Source organism: Erpetoichthys calabaricus, chromosome 1, assembly GCF_900747795.2.
Source record: "Erpetoichthys calabaricus chromosome 1, fErpCal1.3, whole genome shotgun sequence".
In the NCBI taxonomy this organism is placed as follows: domain Eukaryota; kingdom Metazoa; phylum Chordata; class Cladistia; order Polypteriformes; family Polypteridae; genus Erpetoichthys; species Erpetoichthys calabaricus.
In genome coordinates this window covers 213,089,704-213,110,611 of record NC_041394.2, presented here as the reverse complement: position 1 = coordinate 213,110,611, position 20,908 = coordinate 213,089,704, and the positions used below count along the sequence as shown (strand labels likewise).

At 34.9% G+C, this 20,908-nt stretch overlaps 1 protein-coding gene across 2 annotated transcripts in view; it reads right to left on the bottom strand.

Moving 5' to 3' along the window:
* The window catches only part of ahcyl2b (adenosylhomocysteinase like 2b), a 211,758-nt gene that overhangs the window by 41,306 nt on the left and 149,544 nt on the right, over window positions 1–20,908 (bottom strand). For both annotated transcript variants that reach the window (XM_028811358.2, XM_028811348.2), the window contains exons 8-15: window positions 19,101–19,217; window positions 15,953–16,016; window positions 8,617–8,705; window positions 8,110–8,180; window positions 6,859–6,953; window positions 1,349–1,447; window positions 961–1,029; window positions 557–635 (exon numbers count right to left, since the gene is read on the bottom strand). In XM_028811358.2, the coding sequence (XP_028667191.1) occupies window positions 557–635; window positions 961–1,029; window positions 1,349–1,447; window positions 6,859–6,953; window positions 8,110–8,180; window positions 8,617–8,705; window positions 15,953–16,016; window positions 19,101–19,217 (683 nt within the window). The remainder of the gene's footprint in view (window positions 1–556; window positions 636–960; window positions 1,030–1,348; window positions 1,448–6,858; window positions 6,954–8,109; window positions 8,181–8,616; window positions 8,706–15,952; window positions 16,017–19,100; window positions 19,218–20,908) is intronic.

The following is a 20,908-nucleotide window of genomic DNA, read 5'->3' as shown; positions in this document are numbered from 1 at the left end:
CAGATTGTTAAGCTTACTGTCCTTGGCATTCACAACTTTCCATCACAACCTGTCCCTTGAAACATTTTTTTGCTAGTTTATACCCAAGAGGATAATCTGAACATGGCAAATTTTTGCTGCCCAAGTAGTTTTCCAGAAGTGAAACAAACACGTTAAGTAGCTACCCATACCAATTATTTGCAGCCTAGACACAATTACACTTTAACATTTATTGTATAAACCACAAATATGGTTAGGTAAAGGAGATATATTTTTCATTTTAAAAATATTCTACTAGTTTAACTCTTAAAATGACATATCTGTGAGTTATTAAATAAACTTTAACTAATTAGTACCAAATAATGATTCTGAAGTTGTTTTAAAAAGAAAATATATACTGCATTAAGGATTGAAATTCAGTTTTCATTCTGAGGCATTCTATTGCTCTCAAATTACAAGTGTAACCTCACAAACCTACTCACAGTTACAATAAATGACTATATTCCTAAAGCAGTAAATGAGCTTTGCTATAAAATCAAGTTTGCACAGAATGAATATATTGTTTCAGGAGACATACCCATTTTCTTGGGTAACAGATAAACATCTTGCTTATATCGACCCTCTGGTGCATTGTAAAGCTCTATTAAAGCCAATGCCTAGGAAACAAAAAACATGATAAACAAGCTGTCAGGATAAAGCCAGAGCACAAAAGAGACTTATGAAATTCATATTAGCTGGAAATCACTCAGCACCATGTACTGTACTATTACAAATGATTATGTGACTGAACAGTATGTCAGTTTTGTACCAAAAAAAGCTGATAATAAAAGTAAGATACTGTTAAACCATCCTGAAAATTAAAATGTAATAGTATTTTCCTGTGATAGACAGTCCAATTTGTGTCGAATAATTAAGAATGAATTAATTTCTGCAAATGAAGAGCTTTAAAATGCTATTATTTATGACATAGCCAGTACTAACCTGAGTTGTGGCTGTGATAGAAAGCACGAAGGTGGGAACTGTGGAGCAGCTGAGATTGAGTAGACGGCCCTATAAACGAGAGAGTAAATTTTAATCTGAGATAATCTTATTGTTTTAACTTTGATACATTTAGTATAAAACACACAGCTGTAGTGCCATCTGTTCTGTATATCCTACTATTTTTATTTGTTGCAAAGATGTACTGAAGAAAAAACTCAAGTCAAGGTACCTTCTGTAAAGATTTAGATTTTTTAGAAATTAGAATTGGGAGTATGAAATGGCAAAGGAACTGGCAATGGAAAAAACTAAATACTGCAGTTTTGAGTGAAATTTCATATTAGGGGTGCTAAATACATTTTTACATTCTTTGGTCAGGTGGTGTAATTACCTCAGCCAGAAGAACTATTCTTTTTCCATCTGGCCAAATTACATGGTCCACTTGTGACCTCACACGCTCCCAGGTCAACTCTGGAGTGCGAAGACTAGCCTAAAAAAAAAATTAAATAAATAAAAGCAACAAACCAACAAAAAATCAAAACAGTAAAAATACATAATAGAAATACACAATTGTCTGTCAGACAATTGGTCACTCATTCTCAAAATAGCCCAATCTTGTCCAGGGTTGTGGGGATCTAGATCCTTTCTTGAAAGAGTGAATAAAGCAAGAAAGGAGAGAGCCAGCCCATTGCAAGGTACACTCATACTTCCAGTCACATTTAAAATCACCCATTAACCTCATATGCATATGTTTGAGGATATGTGAGAAAAAGCAGAATATATGGAGAATAATCCATGCAGACATATGAAGAATGTGTTAACTTTACATGGAAAACAACCAGGCATAGGACACTGGATGCTGCGCTACCATACTGCCCCAAAGAGTTACATTCAGTTATAAATGTAGCTATACTGGTTAGATTTAACACTCACATAAAATCTTAATATAGTAAGTGAAGCATCAGTTTTTGATAACACTTTACTTTAGGTACTGAAAAAATGCATCTACTACTCATTTATTGTCATGTAAGAAGACCTTCACAAAGGCTTCTTTTTCTCTTCATATAACTTACAAAGCATAAAAGTATTTACTCATCACTGTAATTTAGAATGGTCAAAGGTGGCCTAAATGAGAAATATTTCTCTTGAAATTGCATATTTCAGCATCCTACTGTATAAAACTAATGTTACTAGATTATCAAAGGCTTGTAACAAGTCACATTGCACAGAGATGAACATGTACTTTACTGATGCTTTCTGTTACCAAGACCAAAAGAAGCCATTGTTAAGGTTTTGTTACATAACAGTAAATCAGATACAGATGCATTTTGCAGTAAGTAAACTGTTACCCTTAAAAAAAAAAAAAAAAAAAAAAAAAAAAAAATCCAAAAACAAACAAAAAAAATTCTCTCCCCCAGAAGCTTAGTTTATTACTTTTACTTAATACTTCTTACGATGTTAAGGTCTGCTTCGTTCGCCAGCAGTACTTCTAGAAAATGAATGGGTAAAAATATATCTAAAAATTACAGCAGTAGTACTGGATAACTGTAGAAACAAAACTCAAATATATTGAACTTTACAAGTTATATTTACCTAAGTGATTTCTCTTCAATCATTCATACTATGCCTTCTGTAGGTATAAGCTATGCTACTTTACTGACTGGCTCAGTCTAGGATATGACCAATGAAAAATGTGTAATGGAAACTCCAGGACAGATTTAAAAGATTTCCTATTAAATAAGCTATAATTAATTTGTTTAGTGCACCCACGACAGCTACTGCTTATTCCATCTTTCAGGTGTTAGTACTGGACTGGTTTTGGTCATCTGCACATGCCTTTTTTGGTTTATGTTTGAGTGATCACAAGTGCAATAGAAAAACTTCTCTAAAGTTCATTAGTTTACCTAAATTGATATTGTACAAGATTATTTGTAAACATTGTTGTTTAAGTGTACTAAAAAGATCAGATATAGGTCATGTTTATTAAAGGCTCTGACAGAAAAAGACAGAATACATATTTAGAAATTCTTTTCACAGGGAGCATTTGTTATTTTCTTGTAACACAATCAGTCAGAATAATATACATGCACATTGCTTTGAACTGAAAATTAAGTGTTAAGATTACAGCATACTTGATCTTAGCATTCTTTTTTTAAATTGAATGTATTAAAAGCAAGTACAATTCCAATACAAACACGTCAAACTTAACATAACTAAATTCAATTCAACACCCACCCAAGAGAAAGAGAGGAAGGCCAACAGCCAGAGTAAAACTTTAACAGTAGAAAATATGGAGGAGAATCCATTTCCCCAATATAAAAGCTTATTCTAAAATGTTATTAATTAGATCCCGCCAGGTTTAAAAAACAATTTGAACAGATCCACTAAATGAGAATTTGATGTTTTCCAATTTCAAATAGTGTAATACATTGGTTCCATATTCGGAGTGAACGGAGGACAACTGGGTTGTTAGTATATTGACGATAACTTGTATTTACTGGGGCACAAAGCAAGACGACATGCTGCAGGATTTTATTTCTATTTCTATTGCAGACCAAGCCTGTGTGTATTTTTATAGCTTGTATATTTGCTGCCCAATAGTAAAATTGAAAGTTAGGTAGAACCATCTAAGATGATAAAAGGGAAGGTGTCCAACTTAATGTTGTGTGCTAGAGAGTTCACTGGAAAAAGCACACTTTTATTCAAATTAATTTTGAGGCCAGATATCTTTTGAAATTCTGCTAGTGCTGTTAGGACTACAGTCACAGTATTTTGTGGATCTGATATATATAGTACCATATCGTAGCATATAGTGATATTTTCCATTCTAGTTGTTCTCTGATAGTCCCCTTTATCTTTGATAAATTTTCGAAAATAAACAGCCAATGGCTCAATAGTGATTACAAACAGCACTGGTGATGAGAGCATCCTTGTCTAGTACCATGTTCTAGTTTGAAGTAGTCTGAAATAATGTTGTTAATATAAACTGAAGCTTCTGGACTGGTATACAGTAGTTTGAACCATGTACATATGTTTAGGCCAAACCCAAATTTGTGCAATGTATTGAATAGGTAGTCCCATTCACCCATATCGAATGCTTCCAGAGATAAGATCTCCGGGGTGTTATTGGACTTTGTGGGTGAATATATTACATTAAACAGGCGTTGAAGACTGGACGTGTCTTCCTTTAATAAATCCGGCTTGGTCTTGTGATATTACGGAATGAAGCACTTTCTCAATCCTTCTTACTAGAACTTTGGAAAGTATCTTAACAACATTATTCAGAAGTGAGATTGGTCTGTATGATGCACGTTGTAACAAGTCCTTACTTTTCTTAGGAAAGACGGTAATTAATGCTTGGTATATTCTTCTATAAATATTGCTCATAAAAGGGAAGCTAACTTAATTGAATTTTTTTTATTAAATTTGGCAGGGTAATCATCAGGGCCTGCTGCTTTTCAACTCTGAAGTGAGTTTATAGCGTCTAGTAATTCTGACAGTGTCAGAGGTTTATCCAATTCATCTGCAATGAGAGTATCTATTTGTGGTATCTATAATGCATCGAAAAACACATTAGATTGTGTCATGTCTTCTTTAAACTTTTTTAAACTGAATAGAATATAAGGACTTATGGTAGTCTCTAAATGTGTGTGTTATATTTCTATGGTTAATTACTTTGTCTCTCTCTGTGTTGGTAATTACTGGTATCCTGTAAAAGTGCGTCATTAGGGAACCTGGCGTGTTCTTCATCTATTCTGGTAATTTTGCTGATCAACTCTGATGCTTTCTTAGTTTGCAATTTACTTTGTGGGAGAGATATGAAATAATCTGTCCTTTTAAAAATGCCTTCAGAGTTTCCCTGAGTATTCCTGCAGAGACCTCAGAGGATATATTTGTCTAAAAAAAAAAAATCAGTTTGCTTAGATATAAATTCTGTATAGTTCTCATCAGCTAATAACAGGGGGTTTAAGATGCCAGGTGTGAGATGAGTGTGTGGGGCATGATGATTTGAGCTTCATGATCAGAGGTTAGCATTGATCTTAGCATTGACAATGAATATTTTATATTCATACATTATACATATATACAAGTCTTCTAGATGTTTGTCCCACATACCACTGGGCATGCATGGCATGGAATGCTGTAAACTGCATTTCTTGTCTCTGTGGTCGATTTTTTGTTTTTGGCATTGAGAAGGACAGTCTGTAAAGTGTTTGTCGGTTTGCACACTATCACAACTTTAACTGGGACACTGCAAAAATAAAATTCAGGGCCAATATTAAGAGTGCAAGAGAGCTGGATGAATCTTGGTTCTTTAATGAAAACACCATTAACCTACACTTAAGACTTGAACCCAGCAAATGCATTCTTAAAAAGAAGAATATCTAAATAATAAAAAAAACTTTATGACCATCACCTTCTGAACCTTTCCCTTCACCTGCTATATATTGTCTTTGGCTCCTGTATGTCCTTTTCCTCTGATGAAACCTGGTAGGTTGTTGAAAGCTTAGGAAAAATAACTTTTAGGGTACATGACTAATTTTCTCCCTTTGTAGATCTCTAGCTACAAATATGTAAACCATATCACCGACATTAACTTCCATATGTGTATGTATGTACATACATGTTGGAAATTTCAGACATTTACTTTTAATACAATACAGTTTTGAAAATGTGCCAAAACAAAGCCTGTACTTCGGGAGGTGGGGTTGTGTTCTATAGAAAATAATGAGTTTGTCTTTTTACATAAGCTCCTTAAATAAATAAATGCATATATAAATATAGATATATACAAAGTATGGTCTGAACACACTGAACACACAAGGAAGGTGAGTCAAACTGACAGTAAACAAACCCTGAACCACACGCAAGTTACACTGACAGCAAGGCATATAAAGGATATGTCACACATGTATCAGACAAAATCTGTAGGTCTGTCATTTGCTTACACATTCTAGGTAATGATCAAGACTTAATCCCGGATAATTTTTTGGATTTTATAAATATAAGCCAGACGGCGATTTTAAGTCTCAAAAAGGGGCCATCATTGAAAATAAAAGACCACCTTGCCACCTTTTATCTATTCATCTATCTAGTATTTAAAAATAAAAGTTCTCAAATCTGATTGTATTGTAAAAAAAAGAAAACAGTCATAAAGAGATTTATTCACATCTGTGTGATTGTTTTTTTTTTACCTTATAGATTCTGCTGTTATAAGACACCACTTAGGCTATAAGTTTGATACAAATATCTTTTAAAGATAAAAGTGGGACTGTGGTTGGGAGAAGAATGGATCCTTTGGTGGGTCTGGGAGGAAGCGGGTAAGAGCAGATGGACACGGGATAAAATTTTGCCAGTACTGGCCAGGAGCAGAACTGTGCAGACCACTACATTATACCTAAGAAATTCCACTTTATTATTATGAGAACATGTGCGTGAACACAGATCATAAGGATGGACTTTTACCATTCACGTAACATGAGAATCCATGGGAACCTAAAAAACATGTACGTGTCTCTATTAAGTTGCAAGTATTCCTCTCTGTGTCAATTAGTCAAAGATCTTAAAATTTACTTTTCATATGCTATGACATGAAAATACTAATGTCTTTCAGCCAAGGCATTTTAAGCTGAAAAAGACTATTCATATATATGAATATGTATGACTTAAATTATTTAGATGGTATACAAGTAATCCTTTTTGTACCATGAAAACATTAACTTATTAGCTGAAGTATTCAATAATGATGCACAGCATATTAAAAAATATACTTTGAAACAATGTGTTTTAACTCAAATTTTAAAGAAACAAGGCAATAATTTGAAACAGTTTTGTTTTTTTTTTTTAAATGTGCTTTACAAATATTTTATTAAAGCAAAACAAGGACTGACGCTTTCTTACCACATCAATTTCAGTATTGGAATGTCCCATGTTGCAGACAATGCAGCCATTCTTCATACGGTCCAAGTATTCCCGTACCACAACATTTTTATTACCTAAAAGAAATAAAATGCAGAGATAAGATTTATCAAGTTTCCTCACAACTTTCACTTTTTGTAACTGTGCTGTACAGTTACAAATGTTTACAATTCTATCTTTGAATTATTTGTCAAGTACTATTTTAAACATTGCCTGTAGGAGTTACTCATGTTCAACAACCTAGTTCATCTCTTCTCTAAATTAAGCATACTGCATATATCCATAGCAATTTGGTCATTTTTCATCCCTTCCGACTTATCACAGGAAATAAAATTGCCTCAATGTAATTCATAAATTCTAGTTCATGATAATGGAATAAACATTATGCTGTCTTTACAGAAACACAATTTCTGATAACAGGTTTAAATAACTCCCACACATATTGGATTTCATTGGTATTCTTCTTATAGAGATTAATTTGACAATTTTGCATTCCTAAATTTCAATCATCTATGCATACTGATATTTTATGCAGAAAAATGTAAAAATATATATATTCATTTAAAACTGCCACAGGAGCAAAAACATAATAATCAGCAAAAATAGTTTACATCCAATTTAGAAAAAACATATAGGGATGCCTCATTACTGGTAGGTTTAGGTGGTGGAATTAACCTTAGAATAGCATCTTCTTAATCAAAACCAAAAAATAATTAGATTGAAGCACTAAAGGAAAAAATGTGCAGCTATGTGAAAAAGGAAGAACATCAGTAAAAATGGGTAACACAGTGCACATTTATAACAAATCTGTGATCTCCAGTATGTTTGAGACTAAATTATGACACAACAGAATACTTGTTGTTATAAGTACTGTATATATCGAAGATGCCTTCAAGAAATTAGACCATTTCAGGGCTCAGAAACCATGTCATTGCATATTTTTGTTTCTCTTAAACTTGTCGTTTTAAGGGTAGATGGCAGGGTTACAGGATCAGGAAAGCATTATTAGTGTTTTTATCACCACACACATATTTATGGACTATAACAACTGTAACCCTAAATACATTTACCTCAAGAAATGTTTAGACCTTGCATTGGTCATGCTTACAACAGTCAAAAGTTTTTCCCCCCATATAAACAAAACTTGTTTACGAGCAACTGAGTGCTTTGCACATCAATAAAGGTTAACACATTGTTTATAGGCTAGGTTCTACTTAAATGTGCTGATTTTACCTGTACAGGTGATAACAATGTCCACCTGTCTAATGACTTCATTTAGCTTCACCAGCCGAAAACCATCCATACTGAAAGAGAGAGAGAGAGAGAGAGAGACAGACCTGAAATGCTGCACTATATTGAATATGGAAGAAAACGAACTTTTACATTACAAACAGCCATACACATCAGCAGATATGCCTCACACTTAAACTTATTTCTCAATGTGGATAATAACATTAGATTTTCATTTTAAGTGAACTGCACCCACAACCAAAAAGCTTAACAGACAACACTCAGTAAATCTATACTAAGATAATGCCTATTTGAAATCAAACATGCGAAGCATTAGGACTAATACAAGCTCACAGGTGGTGCAGTGGTAGTGCTGCTGCTTTGCAGTAAGGAGACTGTGGAAGATTGTGGGGTTCGCTTCCCGGTTCCTCCCTGTGTGGATAGCGCTTTGAGTACTGAGAAAAGCGCTATATAAATGTAATGAATTATTATTATTATTATTAAGCTTACCAGGCCTGCAGGGCACAAATAGGGTCAATCTCTGTGACATACACGATTGATCCCATTGCCTTCAGGGCTGCACAACAACCTTTGCCCACCTGTAGAAAAAAAAATGAAATTCTAAGTTTAAAATATTGTTGAAGCTGCCTTGAATTATATATTACAATCCCCTTCACAATTATTGGAACCTCTGGTAAAGAGGAGTAAGATTCGCCTTTGGATGAATTACTGTAATCTCTCACTGAAAAAAGGAGAAAAATCCAAACTGTAACTGAAAATTTGTTCTGAGAAAAAAAGTTCCTCATAAAAATATTTTTTTAACAAAACCACATGTTCCATAATTATTGGCAACCATGCATTTAATACTTTGAACAACCTCCTTTTGCCAATAAAACAGCAATGAGTCTTTTACGGTAAAGTCTTATAAGGTTTAAGAATATAGAGTAGTGAATCTATGACTATTCCTCTTTACAGAATCTCTCCAGATCATCCAGGGTCCTAGGTCCTCTCTTGTGAACACTCCTCTTCAGCTCACCCACAGGCTTTAGAGTGGAGTTTAGGTTCAGGGACTGAGATGACCATGGAAGGAGATTGATTTTGTTTTCCATTTTGTTAACCATTTTTGTGCTGACATACATTTTGGATTATTGTTCTGCTGGAAAATTCAGCGATGACCCAATTTTAGTTTTGCAGAAGATTAAGCCAGATATAAATTCATAGGGTACATGGTGTCATGTACTCAAACAAGGTTCTCAGGGCATTTAGAGGACAAACAGATCCACAACATCACAACAGTCCACCATACTTGACAATGGGGATCAGGCTCTTTTTGGTATAGCCATCCTTCATTATATGCCACACCCACCTTAAGTGTCTATTGCCAAAAAAGCTCAATTTTCTTTTTGTCTGACCATAGATGTAATGCTTTTGGGAACATGTGCTTTTACAGAATGTAATATTTATTTTGTGTGTTTTCTTTTTACAATTATTTAGATAATGGTTCTTAAATTGTGTGACCAAAACTATAACTTACATATTAGAACTCAAACTGATATTCTGTAACTGAAATAGCAAGCAGGTACAGATCACCTCATTGATTTTGGATTTCAAGATTGATTTAATAACATTTATGTTAGGTAGAATGCCTAGTTGGGGCTGGGCAGTTTTTGGGTTTGAAACCCTGCAGATTTTGTTTTTTTCTCTAGCCTGAGTTTTTTTTAAATGTATTTTCTGACCTACCAGCCATATGACCTTACCTTTTTTAAGTTACTTATTTTTTTAATATTATTGCCTAATCTTAACTGTATTTTTAATGCAGCTTTCTCTCTGACTTCTTGTAAAGCACTTTGAATTGTATTGTTTGTATGAAAATGTGCTATATAAATAAATGTTGTAGATTGTGTAGCCCTTTCAAAGGTAACCATTGGGACACAAAAGCCCAGCAGGAGTATATGTTTCTGGCATTTACTAGGTTACTCTGAAGTGTGGGACTTTCAGGGGAAGCAATCTGATGCATTGACATGTAAGCGAATCCCGGCAGGGATTCCTTGTGAGCGGAATGGCTTCTAGCTCCAGGTAAGGTATTGATGTTGAGGTAGCTAGCCTCAGCCAATGTTGAGATGTTCTTGCTTTATATTTGAGCTTATTTGTGCCAAGTGAATAGTGAATGAAGGCAAACAATTTTGGTATTTCCAGTATTAACCTGTCCGCCAGCAACCTGAAGAGGTTAAAGTGGCTTTCCTGGACACGTTTACAACACAAACCACTAGAACACAGTTCTAGTAAAAGTCCTAGCAGCATTTAAACCACAAATATAAGTGCCTCGAGTTTGCTAATGACAGGAAAGCCTTTTTTGTGGCATGGCTTCCAAATAGTCTTTTAGGATGGAGGTGGCATCTGATGGTAGCTTTGAGGACTTGGTGATCCCAAGATGCTACTTATTCTTGTACTTCAACAGCGATCTTTGGGGATTCTTTTTAACTTCTTTTACCATCCTGCTCACTGTATGTGGGGGCAAAATAAACTTCGATTCTCTTCCAGTCAAGTTGGTAACAGTTTCAGTTGATTTAAACATTTAATTTATTGTCTTAACTGTAGATATGGGCATTTTCAGGTGAACAACAATTTTTATAGCCATTCCCTGACTTATAAAGTTCAACACACTTTTATCTTATTTTAACTGTGTGTTCTCCTGTCTAACCCATGTTGACAAATGAATAAGGGAATCTAGTATCTGTGCCACCTCATATTTATGCCCCAGTGAAACAGGAAGCCATGGGTAACTGCTTGAAAGTTATTAAGCACTCTGATCAACTTAAAAGGTCACATATAAATGGGGGAAAAAACATCACTTACAGTGAGTTCAAAAAAACTTATAGGAGTATGAATAAGAATAAATTTACTTCAAATAAAAGTTGGATTTCTCACACTTTTTGAGTGTGAACTTAAGGTAATTTACCAAAAAAAGTGATTTTTTTTTAACAACTTTTTACACATCTTTACAGGGATGCCAATACAGACTTATCTTAATAGTGTGGGTAGAAAGACAGTACAAAAAGCAATAGGCAGTGTGGTTTAGTGGTTAAGGCTTTCAACATCAAACCCTAAGGTTGTGGGTTCAAATCCTGTGACTGACACTGTGTGACAATGTACAAGTCATTTTACCTGCCTGTGCTCGAATTGAAAAAGCAAAGGAAATGTAACCAATTGTTGAAAGTTGACATGAATGATAAAATGAATTTACTATAGCATCTGGCAATGTCCATTTGCACTCAAACTCTGAATTTAGAAAAATAAGATAAACACAAATGAAGAAAAAGTAAACAAATTTACATGATGACAAAAAACAACCTGAACCTTCAATAATTTGAAAGAGTACCTGCAACCTTGACATATATAGCAGAGAAAAACCTGAGCAAAATCTGTTTATCCAAAGATGTCAAAAACACAGTAACATTGCCAAAGTTAAACAAATACAGGGAAGTTGTTAATGTTTTCAAAAGCTGTTTATTAAAACTTGTTGGATGCTAAACACATTGTATTGGTGACTGATTTTACCTCCATGTGTTCAAAGAATATTTGGTTGCCTTTTTTGTATGTATATAATATATACAGTACATATTCCGAGTTATTTTAGAGTACTCAGCCTTAGAGTGCCCTGAACTGGTCACTGACTCTACTTTGAGTACCAAGCTCCAAAGGCAGGTTTGATATTAAAAAAAAGATGTGTTGATAAAGAATGTTACAAAAATCTAGCAAAACCATATTGTTTTAAACAAAGATTTGAAATTTGACTCTTTACAGTGCAAAGAATCTGTTCTCAATCCTAATAAATTAATGAAAGCAATTCTAGTGGAGAGGGGAAACAAAACATGTATACAGTCATATGAAAAAGTTTGGGAACCCCTCTCAGCCTGCATAATAATTTACTCTACTTTCAACAAAAAAGATAACAGTGGTATGTCTTTCATTTCCTAGGAACATCTGAGTACTGGGGTGATTTCCGAACAAAGATTTTTAGTGAACCATATTTAGTTGTATGAAATTACTGGCTGTGCAAAAATTTGGGCACCCTTGTAATTTTGCTGATTTCAATGCATGTAACTGCTCAATACTGATTACTTGCAACACCAAATTGGTTGGATTAGCTCGTTAAGCCCTGAACTTCATAGACAGGTGTGTCCAACCATGACAAAAGGCATTTAAGGTGGTCAATTGCCAAGTTGTGCTTCCCTTTGACTCTCCTCTGAAGAGTGACAGCATTGGATCCTCAAAGCAACTCTCAAAAAATCTAAAAACAAAGATTGTTCAGTATCATGGTTTGGGGGAAGGCTACAAAAAGCTATCTCAGAGGTTTAAACGGTCAGTTTCAACTGTAAGGACTGGAATCAGGAAATGCAAGGCCATAGGCACAGTTGCTGTTAAACCCAGGTCTGGCAGGCCAAGAAAAATACAGGAGCGGCATATTCGCAGGATTGTGAGAATGGTTACAGACAACCCACAGATCACCTCCAAAGACCTACAAGAACATCTTGCTATAGATTTTGTATCTGTACATCATTCTACAATTCAACGCAATTTGCACAAAGAATATCTGTATAGCAGGGTGATGAAAAAGAAGCCCTTTCTGCACTCACACCACAAACAGAGTCGCTTGTTGTATGCAAATGCTCATTTAGACGGCCAGATTCATCCTGGAAGAAAGTGCTTTGGACTGATGAGGCACTGCAGGAAAAACACCTGCTACCTACTGTCAAATTTGGTGGAGGTTCCATCATGCTGTGGGTCGTGTGGCTAGTTCAGGGACTGGGGCCCTTGTTAAAGTCGAGGGTCAGATGAATTCAACCCAATAATAACAAATTCTTCAGGATAATGTTCAAGCATCAGTCACAAAGTTGAAGTTACGCAGGGGTTGGATATTCCAACATGACAATGACCCAAAACACAGTTCGAAATCTACAAAGGCATTCATGCAGAGGGAGAAGTACAATGTTCTGGAATGGCCGTCACAGTCCCCTGAATTGAATATCATCGGAAATCTATGAGATGATTTGAAGCAGGCTGTCCATGCCCGGCAGCCATCAAATTTAACTGAACTGGAGAGATTTTGTATGGCAGAATGGTCAAAAATACCTCCATCCACAATCCAGACACTCATCAAAGGCTATAGGAGGCGTCTAGAGGCTGTTATATTTGCAAAAGGAGGCTCAACTAAGTATTGATGTAATATTTCTGTTGGGGTGCCCAAATTTATGCACCTGTCTAATTTTATGATGCATATTGCATATTTTCTGTTAATCCAATAAACTTAATGTCACTGTTGAAATACTACTGTTTCCATAAGGCATGTCATATATTAAAAGGAAGTTGCTACTTTGAAAGCTCAGCCAATGATAAACAAAAATCCAAAGAATTAAGAGAGGGTTCCTAAACATTTTCATATGACTGTATACACTACTCATCTACATAGTGCGCATTATTTGTAATAAAGTGCGTGCTACAAATGACAGAATCATTTCCATCTGTAATAATCTAACTTTCAAAGCTGGTTAATGTACTATTCAAATGAATCATCATTATTTTCTTAAAATATATTTTTAATTAATGCAAAAATTAAATCACTACTGTCTATCTTTAAACTTACAATCATATAGTTACAGTAAAGCTTATTTCATTGTACTCTTTGTTGAGTAAGTGCATGAGTGTAAAAAAAGAGCCCTATCCATCCTCAATTTAAAATACTGTGTCAAACATGTGGAGCACCTACAGTGGTGTGAAAAACTATTTGCCCCCTTCCTGATTTCTTATTCTTTTGCATGTTTGTCACACAAAATGTTTCTGATCATCAAACACATTTAACCATTAGTCAAATATAACACAAGTAAACACAAAATGCAGTTTGTAAATGGTGGTTTTTATTATTTAGGGAGAAAAAAAAATCCAAACCTACATGGCCCTGTGTGAAAAAGTAATTGCCCCCTGAACCTAATAACTGGTTGGGCCACCCTTAGCAGCAATAACTGCAATCAAGCGTTTGCGATAACTTGCAATGAGTCTGTTACAGCGCTCTGGAGGAATTTTGGCCCACTCATCTTTGCAAAATTGTTGTAATTCAGCTTTATTTGAGGGTTTTCTAGCATGAACCGCCTTTTTAAGGTCATGCCATAGTATCTCAATTGGATTCAGGTCAGGACTTTGACTAGGCCACTCCATAGTCTTCATTTTGTTTTTCTTCAGCCATTCAGAGGTGGATTTGCTGGTGTGTTTTGGGTCATTGTCCTGTTGCAGCACCCAAGATCGCTTCAGCTTGAGTTGACGAACAGATGGCCGGACATTCTCCTTCAGGATTTTTTGGTAGACAGTAGAATTCATGGTTCCATCTATCACAGCAAGCCTTCCAGGTCCTGAAGCAGCAAAACAACCCCAGACCATCACACTACCACCACCATATTATACTGTTGGTATGATGTTCTTTTTCTGAAATGCTGTGTTCCTTTTACGCCAGATGTAACGGGACATTTGCCTTCCAAAAAGTTCAACTTTTGACTCATCAGTCCACAAGGTATTTTCCCAAAAGTCTTGGCAATCATTGAGATGTTTCTTAGCAAAATTGAGACGAGCCCTAATGTTCTTTTTGCTTAACAGTGGTTTGCGTCTTGGAAATCTGCCATGCAGGCCGTTTTTGCCCAGTCTCTTTCTTATGGTGGAGTCGTGAACACTGACCTTAATTGAGGCAAGTGAGGCCTGCAGTTCTTTAGACGTTGTCCTGGGGTCTTTTGTGACCTCTCGGATGAGTCGTCTCTGCTCTCTTGGGGTAATTTTGGTCGGCCGGCCACTCCTGGGAAGGTTCACCACTGTTCCATGTTGTTGCCATTTGTGGATAATGGCTCTCACTGTGGTTCGCTGGAGTCCCAAAGCTTTAGAAATGGCTTTATAACCTTTACCAGACTGATAGATCTCAATTACTTCTGTTCTCATTTGTTCCTGAATTTCTTTGGATCTTGGCATGATGTCTAGCTTTTGAGGTGCTTTTAGTCTACTTCTCTGTGTCAGGCAGCTCCTATTTAAGTGATTTCTTGATTGAAACAGGTGTGGCAGTAATCAGGCCTGGGGGTGGCTACGGAAATTGAACTCAGGTGTGATACACCACAGTTAGGTTATTTTTTAACAAGGGGGCAATTACTTTTTCACACAGGGCCATGTAGGTTTGGATTTTTTGTCTCCCTAAATAATAAAAATCATCATTTAAAAACTGCATTTTGTGTTTACTTGTGTTATATTTGACTAATGGTTAAATGTGTTTGATGATCAGAAACATTTTGTGTGACAAACATGCAAAAGAATAAGAAATCAGGAAGGGGGCAAATAGTTTTTCACACCACTGTAAATACAACACATCAAAAAGGACAACTAAGTAGTATCTAAGCTCTTGAGAATATTTGAGGTTTCCTGTTACAAAGTAAATTGTTAGGCATTGAAGTTGTCTACAGAGTACAGGAAGTACAAATAAATCTCTATATAAACACAAGATACATTACTAAGAATTGTGTGCATGTAACAGTTATTCAGAATAACAATATTCTTTCAATTTGTCTATATTGCCAAATACTGACTTGTTTAACATAAATGTTGACCTTATCCTCGGAGATGCCTTTAGAAGAGGATGACATGAAGTCCAATTTAAATGATTCTCAAAAGAATTTTCTCTAAATAGACACACACTGTTATGTCCAAACTGCATTTATTTTTAGTTTTGTTAAATCTACATACTGCAGTAAATAAACTTTCTTAGGATGGATTTAACATTTGAATTATGCCCAAATATCATAAGATTAGCAATATTTACCTCTCCATATCCACATACTACAACTTGCTTTCCTCCAAACATAACATCTGTTGTTCTTTTCAGCCTGTTGATTAAAAATAAAATACATGGCAAAATTGTAAGAGATGAAGTTGCCAGAACATTTCATCATGTATTATATAAACAAGCTAAGGGGTACAACAGTATTTAAGCCCAGTTTACTCAAATTTGATGTTGAACCAATATCAGTAGTAATGAGTAATGAAGCAATTTTTTGGTACTGCTAAACAGTCAGACTGATGTGCATGGAATTAAATCTTGCCTCTTAAATGTACGTGTCTCAGAGTCAAATGAAAATTTCTCTATGCACATTTTCCTTTCCTGAAATCTCTTTATACTTTTAGTAAACTATATCTTTTTACCTAACTGACAGACCTAATTGGCTAAAAAAAAAACTTTATACTGCTAACTTAGAAATGTCTTTTTTTCTAGGGATTACATATAAAAGATTTTCAGAGGAGAGTTGTGAATGGTACTATATGTTTTAGCCAACACTTATGTTCTTGACCGAATTGTGGTTTCTTTGAAATTAAACTTGTAGTAGCTTTAATTGTTGCTGGACCACAGATTCACATAGTGTATGGTCCTGAATCTTGTAAATCTACATTTTGAGCATTTAATGATGCAAACACCAACAGATTAGTGTAGATTTGGATATTTTGCCTGTAGTGTTTGTGGATTTCACTTTCACCAAATAACAAATCTTTTATTTCTCGCGGATACGCCTCTTCATTGGGAAGAGGCACTATTTTTCCATGATGGCAACACGAAGTAGACAATCTACAAGTCTCCGACTTAAACTTTAAAGCCGAACAATATCTTCATACTTCTGTCATATCACCTATGTCCATATACTGTATTCGACCTCTTTTCGCTGTTCCGTTATTTTGCTGAGTAATAATTAGTTTGTTTGTGCTAATGTGATCTTTATTATCAGTTTTTTGACACTTTCGAATTTTAGTACTTTCATAATCTCTAATCTGGGCTGCATGTGTATCACGCCAACATTTTTGAACCTCTTTACAACATTCTACTTTGTCTTTTACTCTGTCTTTTCTTTTTCTACCGTTTGACTTTTATTTCCACCCCCGCTTGGACCCTTTAGATTTTCAATTCATCTCTTGGCATAAAGTCTCGTCTTGCGGGACTTGAAATTATCTCTCTGAAAAAGTCTCGTCTCGTCCCAAGATTTTTTTTATATAATAGAGAGATAATGAGATTGGGGTGAAGCTGTAGTGCGTATTCCTTTCGCCTCATTACAAGTACAAAAAGAAAAAGACAACAAAGAAACAGGAATACCATATCATTATTAAATGAATAACTTTGAATGTAAATATGGCAAGAGAAAAGCAATAAAAGGAGCATCTTTCATAACCCCATTTGCTGAAATAATATTTCACAGTAAAAAGCAATCTAGCTAACTCTAGATAACAAATTTTACAGTATTTTACTTTGTCATCAATAGAATAAAGTGGTGCTGATTTTTGTACTGCGTTTCACAGAAGCAATAATCATTTGTCAGAGTAAAGGGTTCAAATGAATTTAAGGAAAGGCCATAACGCAAAAGTGCCATAAACAACTTTTAATTTATTTTTAGATGACATCATCTTGCAAATCTCAGTTTTCTGCTCTTTCATATGTCAGAGATGTATACTGAACATATTAGTCATATCAATAATAATAATATTACCACTCCTATGATAAGAGTTTGTGGGGTAATTGTGTAAAAGTTTTACTTTTCATGTTATGTTGCTACTCTAAAAGCAGCCATGACTAGTGAGCAGAACTACGTTACCTTTAAACTTTTGCCTTTCTTGTATACTAAAACTAAAATTTTTAATTACTGAACATGTGGTAACATTTAGACATTGTATGAAAGCTTCTCAGAGCTTGACTGAAAAAAGAAAAAAAAAAAACCGGGTTCAATAAAGAAGCAGCTGTCTTTCTAAACAGAACCCATTGTTCCCACTTGCAGAAGTTTCAGATAAGGTTAGAACACTGAATGTGACTTGTGTTGTAAAGAACTTGGCAGCACTTACAACTTGCACCATTAGCACTATGAACAACATACTAGGAACTCTACCACTATTTGCAAATCATTCAACTTATGCAGAAAAACAATAAATTATCACTGATTTGGATCTACCAAACCAAAGTCAAAGGACATACCAGTCCTTTCTTTAAAGACTAACAGGATATGAGCTGCTGGAAATGCAGAGTTAATGTGCAAAAAGGCATGAAGGAGAGCCACTTACTCCAAGGACCAGAGAAACAGACACAAGAATCAGTGAGGAAACAAAAAAAACAAAAAACAAACCTGGAATTACTCACTTTTAGAAATGGTGACCTGCTGTGTAGGTATTACATTATTTAACCAGTCAGCACTTTACTTGAAAAATTCATCCATCAAGAGTAATTCAAGGTCAAATTCTAGCAGGAACAGGGACTAATCCCAGACAGGGGGTCAGTCCATCACAAAGTGTACATATAGACAGTGCACAGGCTGAGATTCAAAACCGAGACTCGGCAGCTGTGAGGCAACAGCACTAAACATGGATCCAACATGTCAGACAACTGTACAAATATTGTGGAAATATTATGTCACACTGTTTATATAAAAGCTTTGTGAGGTTGTTTAACATGATTGTACTTTGTACTGCCTAAAAGCAAGGAAAGAAAAACAGAGCTTTGTTCCTTTAACAATTATCCTTATAAAGAACGATGGGAACAAACGTTATATACGTTTTGTTATTCACATAGAACACAGACTATTTGAGACTTTTAAAGGAATATTTGGTGTTTTATCCAAAATATTCTCATCCTCATGCAAGTATACTTCTGCCTAGGGAATTCTTTTTTCAACAAATGTAGTTTAAATATCTGATTTGTTCAAGCAACAATGCAGCAAATGTAAATTTTTAATTTGAGATAAGTTTATCTTGTCTGTAACATGGAAATATATGTTGTGTAAATTCCAGAGCATTACTAATACATTTCTGTGGAATATAAGCTATACACAGGAATACAAAAAATCTGCAAAACAAACAATAAAAACAAAACAAAAATGAAAATAAAAAAACAATATAACCAAACAAATGTGCTTTGTCATGACATATTAGAAAATACTTACCCATCCAGGATGGATTCCCTGCAGCAGTACAAATTATCAAATTTCTGTTTGGTAACAGAGTCATTCACATTCATTGCAGGAACACACAGCTTTCCAGCTTTTGACAACTGATATAACCTTGCAAATAAAGAAAAAAAAAGTTAAAAATACAAACAATAACAGAAACATGAAACAAAAGAGAAATGGCAAACAAAATACAAGTATACTACTTGGATACATAAGTCTTATAGAATCTGTAAAAACTGAGCTAACCTTATGATACGTGTTTAATTACGACTAAAGATTGCACATAAAATATTCTAACATGCAGGCTTAAGAGGTCATTGTTCCTTTTGACAAATTGTGATATTAATACTTAATACAGCCCTATTTAAATAAAATGTAGAAGTAGTCAAATGCTCTTCCCAAAGTCTCTTCTGGTATACTGGATAGGCAATTACATTTTAAATGGCAAGGTTATGGGTTTAGCTGCCACCTCTGACTAACTGTGATAGACACTTGACTAGCCTGTGTTCAAACCATAAAAATCAAAGTGTAAACAAATGCAATGTAACCTACTCTTATAAATTCCTTTCGTGGAGGTGCCATTTGACAAAAATGTATTTTTTAGCAAGTACTTTCATAAATTACCAGCAGGTGGCAAATATTTATGTAAGCAGGTACTACAATATGCCTTTGCCCCATCATTTGCAGTTGCATTGAAATTTCAGTGTTAGGACAAAATTATTAATTCTTTAATACTCCATATAAGACTGTGACAATCAGGCATTGAAACAGAAAACTCTATTTTACAAATGTTTTAAAGGGATGGATTGTGCAGCAACAGCCACAAATATATTTGCTCTATAAAAAGTGATTTGGATTTATTTTTCTTGAAGACACGGACACATGATGTTTTCCTGTAATTAAGTGCAGGGTGCACCTGAACAAAAACCACACTGCTGAATATTTTCTGAATCTGTTTATCTTAGTTTGGATATACCAACCTATGAATGACCTGGTTTTGATTGTCTATCACCAGCCTAATAATAATATGCCCAGCTGAGGAACTAATCTTCTTTCATAATATGCAGCTTATACTGATTTGGGGCCAGTCAGAACTGTGAAAGCTTCCACGGATTCCAGGGCAACAGTTTCAATTAGACAAAAGTACCAAAATATATTTCCTTTTGCTCTGTTGAGTCTACTGTCATTAAACCTTTGCTTCACTGATTCCAGGAGCGACGGTGATGCATATTATGTGCTACAGACACTACAAGTACACTTCAAACTAATGCACTACACTCGCTTTTGAGGCTAATACCATGCCATCTAGAAACAGTTCTTTAAATAATTCCTTAAATAAAATGGTAAATATTGCCAAGAGCCAACTTTGGTCATCATAGCAGTGTTCACTACTGCCAGTTACATACTTCAAATCCTTTTCAGATATGTAGCACTAAGGGCCTTCTTACTTCTTCAAACCATAGTTATACCCATTTTTTGAGCACAAAAGAATATCAAGTGGCCAAAATTAATGTAGAGTTAGGTGCCAAAAAACAAAAGACATAGTGTATTTTAAGCACACATTATGAGCAGTCTTATCTTTTATCAGTGGCCATGTTGTAACAGTAGTTGGATATTTTAAAAAAATAACATGTTTTTGCTTGCATTAATCTGTTATTTGTATGAGCCTAACCAAAAGAAATTCACTGCAATTGATGTTAAGGTAATAAGTAATCCCAATACCCATTTATACCCTGAAAATAGTTCTTGAAGTAGAAATAGTAGATCAGTCTTTATTACACTTTGCAATTCTAGCAATCCTG